The sequence below is a fragment of the Coenobita brevimanus genome, chromosome 54, assembly GCF_032717465.1.
Source record: "Coenobita brevimanus isolate Jiangsu-jjx chromosome 54, ASM3271746v2, whole genome shotgun sequence".
NCBI lineage: Eukaryota > Metazoa > Arthropoda > Malacostraca > Decapoda > Coenobitidae > Coenobita > Coenobita brevimanus.
This window is the reverse complement of record NC_137007.1, coordinates 34,386,006-34,398,638: the sequence shown is the minus strand read 5'-3', so window position 1 is coordinate 34,398,638 and position 12,633 is coordinate 34,386,006. Positions and strand designations below refer to the sequence as shown.

Sequence of the window (12,633 nt, the reverse complement as noted above, 5' to 3'; positions counted from 1 at the left end):
GCCATGCTCCTTCAAGTACTGGATTCTCGTTGGCTTAGGAAGTTGCCTGCCACCTCTTCCATAAACTGTTGTTTCTGCGTAGGGCCCATCTCGCTAATATTCGTTGTTACGGTATGTTGTTTATGCTGACTATAGATATTGAATGGATATACTAGCAAATATTGTAGGCAAAAATTATACCATGAAAGTTGCTAGAATCATCTTAAGTCCACGAGAATGGGAAGTTAGGCAACTCTTGGCGTATCTACCCTTTTGCCTCACCAGCCCAATCCTTTGCCCTTAGCGTTGTGTCTCAAGCCCTTAGCATCTCAAGCCCTTGCCCATATCATCCCTACCCTTTACCCTTACCGTCCCTATCCCTTGCCTTTAATTTTCTGACGCTTTGCCCTTACCATCCCTATCCTTTGCCCTTACCCACCTCACCCTTTGCCCATCCCTACCCTTTGCCCTTACGATCCCTAGCCTTTATTCTTTGCCTGCCTGTTCATAGATTTCCATATCCATTTCCTTTTGCCCTCACCTTTCCTTTTCTCATCATTCAGCCCTTTTGTCCTTACCGTTCCTACCTTTTGTCCTTGGCGTCCTCGTCCCTTAGCAACAACCCTTTCCCCTCCACCTCAAACCCCCTCCCTCGATCCTCTTGCATGACGTTTCCATTTCCTCCCCTCTTCCTCCCTCTTCCCCTTCCCTTCCCGCTTCCCGCTCACCCTTGCCCCCTCCCCTCTTCCCCTCCCTGCCTTGTCAACATGATCGCACGCCCTCACTCTTACAACTTTGTTTCTTTCTGTTTCCTCTTTGTCCTTGCCCATGACTCTTCCGCTTCCCCTCGCATAGTTTCTCTCTCTCTCTCTCTCTCTCTCTCTCTCTCTCTATCTATCTCTCCTGTATGCCTTATTAACACTTTTACCTCTCTCTCTCTCTCTCTCTCTCTCTCTCTCTCTCTCTCTCTCTCTCTCTCTCTCTCTCTCTCTCTCTCTCTCTCTCTCTCTTCTGTATGCCTTATTAACACTTTTACACATCCTCATCATAAATTCCATCTCCTGAATTTAGCTTAACCCATTCTTTACATTCCTTTATTGACCTCTTCTTTTCTCTTCCCTTCCCTTCCATACATCTTTACTCTTTCTCCCTTCCATTGCTTTTCCCACCGCTCATCTCCACCTCATATTCGTCTTATCTCTCCTACACCCTTACCTCCCCCATCCCCTTTCATTCCTTAAATTAAACCGTCTTCCCCTGTAGAGAGATTGATTCCCTCCTCATTCCATATATATGTTCTTACTCCCTGTTTCCATCTCCCACCCTCCTTGCCCCACCCTCATCACATCTCCCTGACCCTCATCACCTCAGTCCCTCCCACCCTTCCTCACTCCATCCTCCAGCCTCGTCCCCTTCCACTCTTCCTTCCTCCTTCCTCCCTCGTTGCCTCCTTCAACTCTCCCTCACTTCTTCCTCCCTCCCTCACTTTTTCCTCCATCCTCTCCCCCTTCCTCTCTCCCTCACAACCTTCCTCCCCCCGTACGGGAATGAGAAGCGATAAAAGGTGGTGTGTGCGTGTCCCTCCTCTCTCTACATACTGCGTCATGGTGAGAAACCCACAGTGTCTGGCTTGTGATAAAATATTGTGTTTTTCATGATCATATTTTTAGTGGCTTTGGAGATTTCTTAAAACCTCATCATTAGCGATTTATTCTGCTCGTTACACCTCAGTATCCTAGTGTATGTTATTGATGTAGCCCATATAATTATTAAAACCCACACATATTCGCTGAAACGGGAATGTTAAAATGCAGTACTCGTGCAAATTTCAACGCAAAAGAAGAGATGCAAGGAATCCTTCTGTACCACTTTGATTATATTCTTCTCACCTTAACTTGAATATTTCTGTACCATATCTTTTCCGTAGCACTTCTGCTTGATTACCACCTTTACTCTAGCTTTATTTATTTACTTATTGCTACAACTTGGTATGCAAGATGAAGAGTTGGCAAATTAAGGACTGGCTATGAAAAAGTAAAAGGAGTGTAGCTACAATACGGCCCTAAATTTAAGTTGTTGCAGCTGTTTGGTTACATCTGATAATGCTTGTTAACAGTTTTAATTATGTTCACCACCTAGATAAGCCTAATTTACTCTTAGCGATAACAGGCGACTTTTCATATCAGCCTTTGGAACTCAGAGGATTATTTTAGTCCTTTTACATTAAGCTGGCTCAGATTTTCGTCATTTTGCGGCTGATTTTACGTAGTTCAGTGGCACAGTAAGACGGTGCCGTGGTTCTACATCCTTTCCGTTGCACTTCTTCGTGACTGGCATCGTATTCTAGTGTTACACCTCAGTATTCAGGATGTAGGGATGGCAATTTTACGGTAGGTTAGAGTAAAAAGGGTTTAGTAAATATGCTTCAGTGAATTACCTGTGTTATCAATAAATGTGATTCTTTGTATTATTTTTCCTTGTATAAAAATGAACAAATAATACAGTGGCACTATTACCAGTACTATTTTTTATTTGTTTTGCTTATGATTCTTTGGCAGGTAACGAAGAAGATATTACCTGTTAAGAAAATATTTGATAACAGCGATGCCTAGTACGGTTATCACTACCCCGTCAACATGTAACCTAGGGCCGTATTGTGAGTGGCTTGAGGGGATCCGTAGTACCTGTTCTTTAGCGATTTATTTTACGTATTAATCAGTATAATTTTCCTTTTGTTATTTATATAGTTTCAGTATTTACATAGTTTGCATTAAATATTGAAGAGGATATTATGGTGTAATGTCCAAAATAAAGCGCTGAGGAAGACTACGAAGCTTCCTGTGATTTGTAAAATACGTCCTTGAATTTGGCTTTATTATTATTATTATTATTATTATTATTATTATTATTATTATTATTATTACTATTATTATTATTATTATTACTATTATTATTAGCTACTATTCCTTGGCTACAGTTCATTTTATCTCCTATCTACAGTTTGTGCCGCTGGTGTTGGTGCTGCTGTGCTGGGCGGAGCTGGGGGCTGGGGACACGCCCGCCCAATGTCTCTACGATGACATCAGGGGTACGTGGATCTTCGCCGAGACCGAGAGATCAGAGGACAACACCATTTCCTGTGACACTCTCGGTCCAGTCGTCCACACCAACACCTTCACCCTCGACTTCCCCGACACCGCCACCGACGAGCTAGGCAACAAGGGCACGTGGACGCTTATCTACAATCAGGGCTTCGAGGTAGGCGATTTTGTTTTACGTCCGCGCACGCGATAGGGGCAGCGGGGTTGTGGTATTGATCGGTGTGTGTGTGTGTGTGTGTGTGTGTGTGTGTGTGTGTGTGTGTGTGTGTGTGTGTGTAAAAAATTCAAACAGTTTTTATGTACATCCAAACTTGGTGGAAAGGTTGAAGTAAGACAATGGGTAAAGCTGCCTTTTTTTTTTTTTTTTAGAACAACAGGTCAGAGGTCAAGGTCACGGAGTTAGGTAAAAATCTGACTTAGCTAGGTCAGCTTTAAAAGTTTTCATTCGATTTAAACCAATAGTGATGGAAAGGTTAAGAGTAAGGTAAGAACGAAGGTATTTAATTTTTAGAACGATAATCCAAGGTCACAGAGCAAACTTAATTTCGACCCTTGCGTCTGTGTTGGAACAAAATAACTTGAAAGATTTTAGCTGGTCTGGACAACTTGGTGGAAGGGTTGACGATTAACCAGGAGGCTGATCTGTTGTGTTTGAGAACACTAGGTCATAGGTCAAGGTCACATAGCAGGGGCAACTTAGACCTCTGTTATCCGATTTAGGCCAAACTTGATGGAAGAATTTAGAGCAAATTGAAGGTAACGAAACTAGATTTTGAGAACTGTCAAAGGTCAAGATCACAGGGAAAGGTAGATTAGGTTTTATCCGATTAGACCAAACTGTGTGGCAGGGTTCAGAGAAAGACAAGGGTGAAGGGATTCGATTTTGAGAACAGTTTGTTGTAGATCAGGGTCACACGGCAAGGTCAAAAGTTCAACCGTATAACCTACTCGTACAGTATTGACTGGATTTGAACCAAACTTGGTGGAAGGACTGAGGGTTAGCAAAGGTGAAGAAATTCGGTATGAAGACATTAGATCAAGAAAACAAAACAGAGTAAGTAGGAAGGATGAGGTGAAGGAAGCAAGGGAGGTACGGAGGGAGGGAAGGGAGAGAATGTGATTAAGGAGGAAAGAAGGGGTTGTAAAAAGTAAATACAAGGGGAAGTAGAGGTAGTAGGAAGTATGGAGGGAGGAAGAGAGAGAGAGAAAAAAAAGTGATTGAAGGATTACGATCATTATGGTGGCCCGAAAAAGGCTAAAGGCTGGGCTAAAAAGCTAGTAAGGCTTTTCGAGTAGGTCCACGGGGAAATCATATTGGGTTATTTGACAAAGGTGATTAGGCTATACCGGAAAAACGTAGATAATGATTTTTCGTCCTTACAGTATATACCTGTTTCTTTGTATTAATTATATGAAGGGTTTGTTGAGAGTTGTTGATTAATGAGATAATGGGTAAGTTATAATGATTTTTTGAGCCGATGTGTTAACTGTAGTCACATTACTTTTATTCCCATTTACATTATTATCTACCAGCTTACCTCACTTCATATCTATGTGGGTATAAGGGATGACAATGATGTTGATGATGATGATGATGATGATATTATTTAAGCATCGTTTCACTACTAATGGTCATTAATTGTAGACATTGGTTTTTAGTCATAATACGGTACACTTATATACATTATCTGGGCAACAGTCAGTTTCTAGGTCACCCTTTTCTACTTATCTAAGATGTTTTTTAATTGCGCTCTCCATGTTCCATTAAGCATCTCTCCTTGTGTAAATTGGCTGTCAGCAGTCATTTTTTTCGCCTGATTAAGATAAATCATTTTTAACCGCCGACAGCGAAAGTTTAAATTGTTAATTCTTACTCACATTAAATACTGTATTTCCGTCAAAAAAATTATTTAGTACTGTGACTTTATTAGCCTTCCGAACGAAGGGCATGTTATCATGTACAAGCGTAAGTACAGGTACACACACACACACACACACACACACACACACACACACACACACACACACACACACACACACACACACACACACACACACACACACACACACACACACACACACACAGTATGTAACTGTCCACATTCATAGCCAGTGCTTATATGAATGCATTTTATTGCATACCGGTAACTGCAATATACATTCTGAAAGAAATAACATTTTACAAGTATACAGACGTTTTGCAGGGTTTTAGTGCAATTTTGATGTGATGTCAGATCCACAGAACTGCTCACTTTCCTTTTTACTCTCATCCCCAAACAATTTTCTTTACCAATGAAGAGATCCCTCATAATGAAAAGATTAACTACCATCAACAGTACTTTTTTCTAACCAGTCTCCCTCACTTTTGCTCCATTTTTTCCTAATTAGTCTCCCTCCCTAGGCTCTGTTTGTTTTTTCTATTTTTTTTTTTCTTACCATTCCCCCTCCCTCAGGTGCTTTCTTTTCCTAACCAGTCCCCCTCCCTGAGACTCTATCATTTTCTAACTAGTCTCCCTCCCTCAGCCGCTCCCTTTTTCACACCAATCTTCCTCCCTCAGGTGAACGTCAACGAGCGTTCATACTTCGCCTTCTCCTACTACGAGGGTGACTACGTCGCCGCCACGTCCTACTGTGACCGCACCTTCAACGGCTGGTCCCGCGACGCCACGGTCAGGAACTGGTCTTGCTTCTACGCCAACAAGACCACTTCGGTAGGTGATTGCACTGAAAAAATTGATGTAACCTCTCCCATAGGACTTTCGACAATTAACTGCTTTGTATTATATTTATGTATTGTAATTCGTCAGCATAGAAACTTGACATACCCTTTCGTATCAGAATTTGAGGATAAGCTGATTTTTTTATAAAGTGGTTAGTAGGAAGAGAAGAGGTTTAGGCATGAAATAATGAGTGAAACTGAAAGCAGTGATACAGTAATAGTTATGTGGTGTACGTTACTTTATGTTAGTGTCGGCGTTAAGTGTTTTTTCATTGCCTTATTTTTAGTAGTTGTGTGTGTGTGTGTGTGTGTGTGTGTGTGTGTGTGTGTGTGTGTGTATTCTGTTTTCAGGAAGGAAATTATCATCATTCGCACTCCGAATTCTTTTCCTCACTTCAGGATGGGAGCGAGGAAAGAAATTGTAAACTAAGCTAAAAACTTTACCCATGACGTTAGATCAGACTGTGGTGTTTTGGTGATTCTCTCAGATCTTTTGGGGCCCAAGGGAACCACATGTGCTCCATATATGTGTACGTGTGTGTGTGTGTGTGTGTGTGTGTGTGTGTGTGTGTGTGTGTGTGTGTGTGTAGGGTGGTTAGTAGGAAAAGAAGAGGTTTAGTGAAAAAGGTGCTGCAGGTGAAACGGAAAATAGTGTAATAGTATGGTTTAGGTTTGGTGGTGGTGGTGGTGTTATTTTTGGTGTTTGGTGCTTTTCGTTGTCTACTTTTTTCTCCTCTCTCCCAAGGATTCACCCCTCCCCTCCCACCGCCCCTCCCTGACGTGTACTTATCCCTCCCCCTCCTCCCCAGATCCCCGCAGCACCTTCCTTATCCCTCCCCTCTTCCCAGGTCCCATCCCGCACCTTGCTACTTATCTCTCCTCTCTCCCCAGTCCTCTCCCACACCTCCCTTCCTATCTCTCCCGTCTCCTCAGGTTTCCCTTTTGCACCTCCCTCCGCATCACTCCTGTCTCCCCAGATCTCCACCGCACCTTCCTCCACATCTTTCCCCCTCTCCCCAGGTCCCACCCCGCACCTCGTACCGCCCCTCTCTGACGAAGGATGTTCTGAGGCGTCGCTACAAGCCTGACCCTACGCTGGTGGACAGGATCAACGCGGCGCAGACGTCGTGGACCGCTAAACACTACCCGGAGTTTGAGAAGTGAGGGAAGGGTGACACGGATGATTTTTTTTAGCCCTTGTATCCGGTGGCATAATTTTTTCCCTGATCTTTTGACTACCAGACGATTTTATTCAGTTTAAGAGAGCCATTAATAGTGAAGAGTCCCTTAGGTGAATACATTATCTGGAAATAGCAAAAATAATAAGGAAAAAAAAGTCATTGGACTGAAGGCAATAAGTTTTTGTTTGTTGATGATGATGATGATGATGAATAATTTCCCTCCTTCCTGCCACCAGCCATTGAAGAACTAAGGGTGTCCTTATATTTTCGTCTATCCTGTTCCTTCTCATTCCTCCTCATTATCCTTTCTTTCAGCCCTCCTTCCTCCTTTCCCTTTTCCATCCCTCTTTCCCTCCATTCATTCTACCATATCTTTCTCTTCCCTTCCCTTCCCTTCCCTTCCCTTCCCCTCCCCATCTAATCCCGGCCACTCCCCACAGATACACGGTAGAGGAAATGTACCTACGTCGGGGTGGCTTGGGATCAACGCCCCCTCCACGCCGACCCTCCCCGCCCCCCGCCAGCGAGGAACTAAGGGCGCGCGTCTCCCTCCTGCCCTCGAGCTTCGACTGGCGCGACGTGGAGGGCGAGAGCTTCGTGTCTCCGGTGCGGGACCAGGGCGGGTGTGGGTCCTGCTACGCCTTCGCATCCATGGCCAACTTGGAGGCGCAAATCCGGATCGCCACCAAGAACGAACGACAAGATATTTTCTCGCCTCAGGTGTGTTTGTATGTATCTGTTGGTAGTTTATGTAGACTGTGATGTATGTACGTATGCATATATGTGCATTTTGTGGATATACTTACGTATGTGTATGTATCAGTGTTTGCTTTGAATGTTTGTATGTATGTATGCGTAAATGTAGGTGTATGCGTGTATGTATTTTTTATTATATACGATGTGCAGTATAAATAAATACTCGTACAACACTTTTGTGTGGTACTGTACATACCAGTAACTTATCTGTGAATTGTATATGTTGTTTATTTATCCGAATTTTAGTAGATGTGAGTATATATATATAGGATTGTGGTGTACAGTATGTATATTATTGTCTGTACAGGTATCCATGAACGATATATATATATATATATATATATATATAATATATATATATATATATATATATATATATATATATATATATATATATATATATATATATATATATATATATCGTGTATGATATATGTATTAATGTCATGTTTGTGCTGTGCAGGACGTGGTGGGGTGCTCCTACCTGGCCCAGGGGTGTATGGGCGGCTTTGACTACCTGATTGCCGGCCGCTACGGGATGGACCAGGGTGTTGTGGCAGAGGAGTGCAGCCCATACACCTCTACCGTACGTCCATTGTGGAGATGATGATGATGATGATGATACTAGTAATGAAAATAATAGTAGCCAAGATGATGATGATGATGATAAACCAAAACCAAATCAAACCACAGCATACCATTCCATGCCATACATACCATACCATACCATACCATACCATACCATACCATACCATACCAACTACCAAACCAAACGTATCTCATACCAACCTAACCCAACCCATCCCATCCTAGTTGAACCTAACCCAACCTAACCCAACCTCAGGACGACAAATGCGTAACGAACACCACCTGCCCGCGGACCTACGTGAGCGACTACACCCACGTTGGGGGCTACTACGGGGCGTGCAACGAGGAGACCATGTTAGTGGATCTGGTCATCGCTGGGCCTATCTCCGTGTCCTTCGAGGTGTATGACGACTTCCACAACTACGAGGGCGGCATCTACCACTACACGGGACTGAAGGATGAGTTTAATCCCTTCGAGGTGGGTGGTTATTATAGTACTTTCACTGCAACTTGATTGGGATCGATAACTTTTCTCAGCTTAGTTTTCTCTAACCTCTCTCAGCTTGGTTAATCCCTTCGAGGCTGGTGGTTGTTATAATATGTTCACTCTAACCTGACAAAGATCTCTAACCTCTTTCATCGTGGTCAGTTCTATCACTCTAAGCTGGCAGAGACCTCCAACCCCTCTCAGCTTGGTTAATTTTGACACTCTAACCAGACAGATCTCCAGTTTCTCTCAGCTTGGTTAATTCCCTCACTCTAACCTAGCAGAGATCACCAATTTCTCTCAGCATGGTTAATTCTTTCACTCTAGCCTGACGAAGATCTCTAACTTATTTCAGCCTGGTTAATTCATTCGAGATGGGTAGTAAGAGGGTTGTTGGTTTGCAGGTGTGGTGTTTGTGGTCATCTTATTACACACACATTTTTGTATTGGACCCTGTGTTACTAGGAGACGTTAAAACTACTATTACGAGTTTAGCATCATGTGGGCCTGAGGGATGAGTTAAATCTCTTTGAAGTGGGTGGTTGTTGTGGTTATTGTTGAATGGTTGTGGTATTTGTGGTTACCGTGCTAGACACGAATTAGTATTGGATGTGATGGTATTATGATTCACTAGAATTATAAGGGTGGAATCTGTCATAATACAGAACTGAAGGATGAATTTATGTGTATTGAGGTGGGGGTGGGAGGGTTTTGGGAGTTGATACTGTGGGGTTTTGATATTGTTATAAGGGGTGGATTAGTATTGGATATGGTGATACTACAACACATTAAAACCACGAGAATGGGGTCTGTCACCGTATGGGACTGAAATGAGGTCAGTATCTTTGAGGCAGGCGCTTCTTGCTGTGTTGTTGTGGTTTATCGGTGTTGGCTGTTGGTCTAATACTTCAGTTGTTTTATATAATTAATTTCACACTGAAGGAAGCAGAGCAAAGGACTTTTATTATATTCTGCATCCTTCTATCTGTCTCTCTGTCTGTTTATACAATTTCATTGACATCCGTATATGGACACCATCAACCTCATAAGCTCAAGGAGGCTATTTTTGTTTTATCCTCGTTTCTTTCCTGATGGTTTGTTTATTTATTTATATATTTAGTCTTAAGAAGGGCCTCATTCTTTGAAGGATTTAAGGAAGGCTACATACAACTCTACAGTCCTCAAAGCTGAATAAAATCGTCTGACAATAGCAAGAATAAACTAAATCGCTACTTTATCTGTTGCCTTCGAAGAGGGTGTATGTAGGTGAAGTGGAGGGAGGAGGAGACCGAGGATGAGGTGGAGGGATGGAGCTGAGAAGTATATGAGGGAGGGGGTAGTGAGTTGGAGGTAGGGCAGTCAAATGGTGGGTGACAGCGACTTGGAGACGTTTTGTCTGCGGCCACACTTTGCGGGATTAGGGCGTCGGACTATAGATAGATAGATAGATAGCTACTTATCCATGAGACTAATTGAATCCTAGTACAACCCCTTCACTCTATAGTCTGTTTTATTCCACCTGACGGGGCTGGGCACTCTCACAACCTGAATGCTAAGTTATGGTTGCATGAAAATTTGATGAACCTTAGTTATGGGGTACGAATGTGTCTCCTTGGATACTAATTAAGTCCCTCTCCAGCCTTACTACACTTGGCCACATAGTGAGGTGAAAGAGGTTATGGAAGTTTATCAAGCCAGTAAACACGCTGTTGTCCTGTTTTAGTGTGGAGATACGGTCGTTTTATGAATATGAAAATGATGTAAGTCCTGAGTTTTTTAGTTATTTGTGAAACCCATGATGAGAGTAAAGCATATTTGGCTTTCGTACCTCGCCGTTGGATGCGTTTTGTAACACTCAGGCTTCTATGACTCACTCACCTGAACAAGAGAGTCTGACCAGCTGGAATAGAAGAGTAAGAGTTGCCCGAACCTTTCAAGAGTTAATGGTACCAGTATTAACATTCCAAAATACCTGTGACTGCCTCTCAGCTGAATACAATAATATGACGTTATTTGGAAAAGAATACCGTAGTTTCCCAGACCGTGAAAGTTGAAGATAATGTATCATTATTAAGACTTGGGCTCCTGTGACTTACTTTCGGTTGAATGAATTAACCTGGGAGTACATGGAATAGCTCAAAGTTGCCCCTGCCATGAGAGGGTTAACGTGGCATGACAGGCTATTGCACCCTCCCTGTCTGTTCGTCGCTTGCCCATCTGCATGCCTGTCTGCATTCTTGCCTGTCGTTCTGCATTCCTGCCTGCCTGTCTGCCTTTCTGCCCGTCTGCCTTTCTGCCCGCCTGCCTTTCTGTCTGCCTATTTGCCTTCCCTCTTGCCTGTCTGTCTGCCTGCGTGATTCCTGTAATTTGCTAGTCAGTATTCAGTCCCATCGAAGTGTACATGGAATTTAGATATTGGCGCAGGGGATCTACCATTATACAGAACATAGGGGAGAGCCCGACCCTTGCCTGATAAGTGGGTAGGGAGAGTGAGTGACAGTCGTTTATGATTTCCAGTTTATTATTATTCGGGTGGAGTTGGCGGAGGACTTTCAGGAGGACAAAAGGGAGAGGGCAGACTTTAATCCCGGTGAAGTGGCTGGCTGGAGGGGAGGATGCTGTTGTAGGGGTCCAGGCTTAATTTCTGATCTTTTGCATATTTTGATTTAGTGGTTGTAAATTGTAAGGCTTAGTGTTTGGTGGACAGATGAACGAGTGTGCAGGCAAAGGAGAGAAGAAAAGGTTTGTTTTTATTCCTATCGACAGGACGAGTCACTAAGTCATACAGTCCTTATTACAGGAAGGAGACCGTAGCACCATTTGAACAGGGCAGTACTCCTGATAGGTGGATGGAAATATGGCGATGGGGACAACTGGAGCTTCCGTTTCATTAGCTCTTAGATCTTAACTCTAAACCATTTTCCTTTGCTTGGTCACCCCAAAGTCGGATGAGGTAGAGTTGAGAGGGCCAGAAAAAGATAGACTGAGATTAACTAAAGTTTGTTCAGATGTGTAAGCCACACTCCCTTAAGTAACCATTCAAACCCCTGAAACCCTGACTCCACGCGTTACGTCAAACAACTTACCTATCTGACAGAGTCAGTCCGATGACTGTGAAGTTAAAAACGGGTGCCAATTCCTCGTTATACACTCCTCTGTACAAAATTTATTCAGCCAACTCGATCGCTTATCAGTTTCCCACGTCTTATAAACTCCAACGCGTCTGTTTCTCACACACTCATTTATCGTATCTGTCCACCTCCTTCCAGGCCCACCACTCCTTCTCCCACTTTCAAATTAGCTCAGATATACTATCTGTTTATTTAAAAATGTAAATAATAAGGCTGTTCAGCATCCAGCCTTGGGGTGTACAGAGAACTCTTCACCTGTCCTTCCTCCATGTATCACTTCTCCCTCTCCCATTGCGTCTTCCTCACCTCTCCCTCTCCCCCCTCGCGTCTTCCTCACCTCTTCACCTCTCCAGATCACCAACCACGTCGTTTTGATTGTGGGCTACGGTGCTGACGAGACCACTGGCGAGAAGTACTGGATAGTGAAGAACTCCTGGGGCACCAGCTGGGGGGAGGACGGCTACTTCAGGATCAGGAGGGGCACCGACGAGTGTAGCATAGAGTCCATGGCTGTCAGGGTCACCATTATCCCCTGAAGTGATTACGGGACGATTATTAACCTCCTGCAGCTTGAGAACGTATTTTGCGTAATATTTTAGCTCTTTTCATACGACTAGATCCAGTTTGGGGGAGGCTTTTCGAACTAGAGGGGTTATAAGCAGTTTTCATATAGCCTCTTCACTGCCCTGGA

The 12,633-nt window shown here is 43.4% G+C and overlaps 1 protein-coding gene across 1 annotated transcript; it reads left to right on the top strand.

Annotated features, from left to right (window-relative positions):
* The first annotated feature begins 1,544 nt into the window (after positions 1–1,544).
* LOC145400955 (dipeptidyl peptidase 1-like) lies at positions 1,545–12,619 on the top strand. The gene is made up of 8 exons (XM_080273320.1): positions 1,545–1,586; positions 2,980–3,237; positions 5,639–5,791; positions 6,820–6,959; positions 7,421–7,700; positions 8,200–8,322; positions 8,581–8,802; positions 12,296–12,619. Exons 1-8 carry the CDS (start codon positions 1,584–1,586, stop codon positions 12,476–12,478), a joined length of 1,362 nt encoding a protein of 453 aa, XP_080129446.1. The 5' UTR covers positions 1,545–1,583; the 3' UTR covers positions 12,479–12,619.
* The last annotated feature ends 14 nt before the right edge of the window (positions 12,620–12,633 follow it).

Coding starts and splice junctions, on each gene's coding strand:
- LOC145400955 (XM_080273320.1), top strand. Junction 5,792..6,819: donor ACGCCAACAAGACCACTTCG/GTAGGTGATTGC, acceptor CCCTCTCCCCAG/GTCCCACCCCGCACCTCGTA. Junction 6,960..7,420: donor CACTACCCGGAGTTTGAGAA/GTGAGGGAAGGG, acceptor CACTCCCCACAG/ATACACGGTAGAGGAAATGT.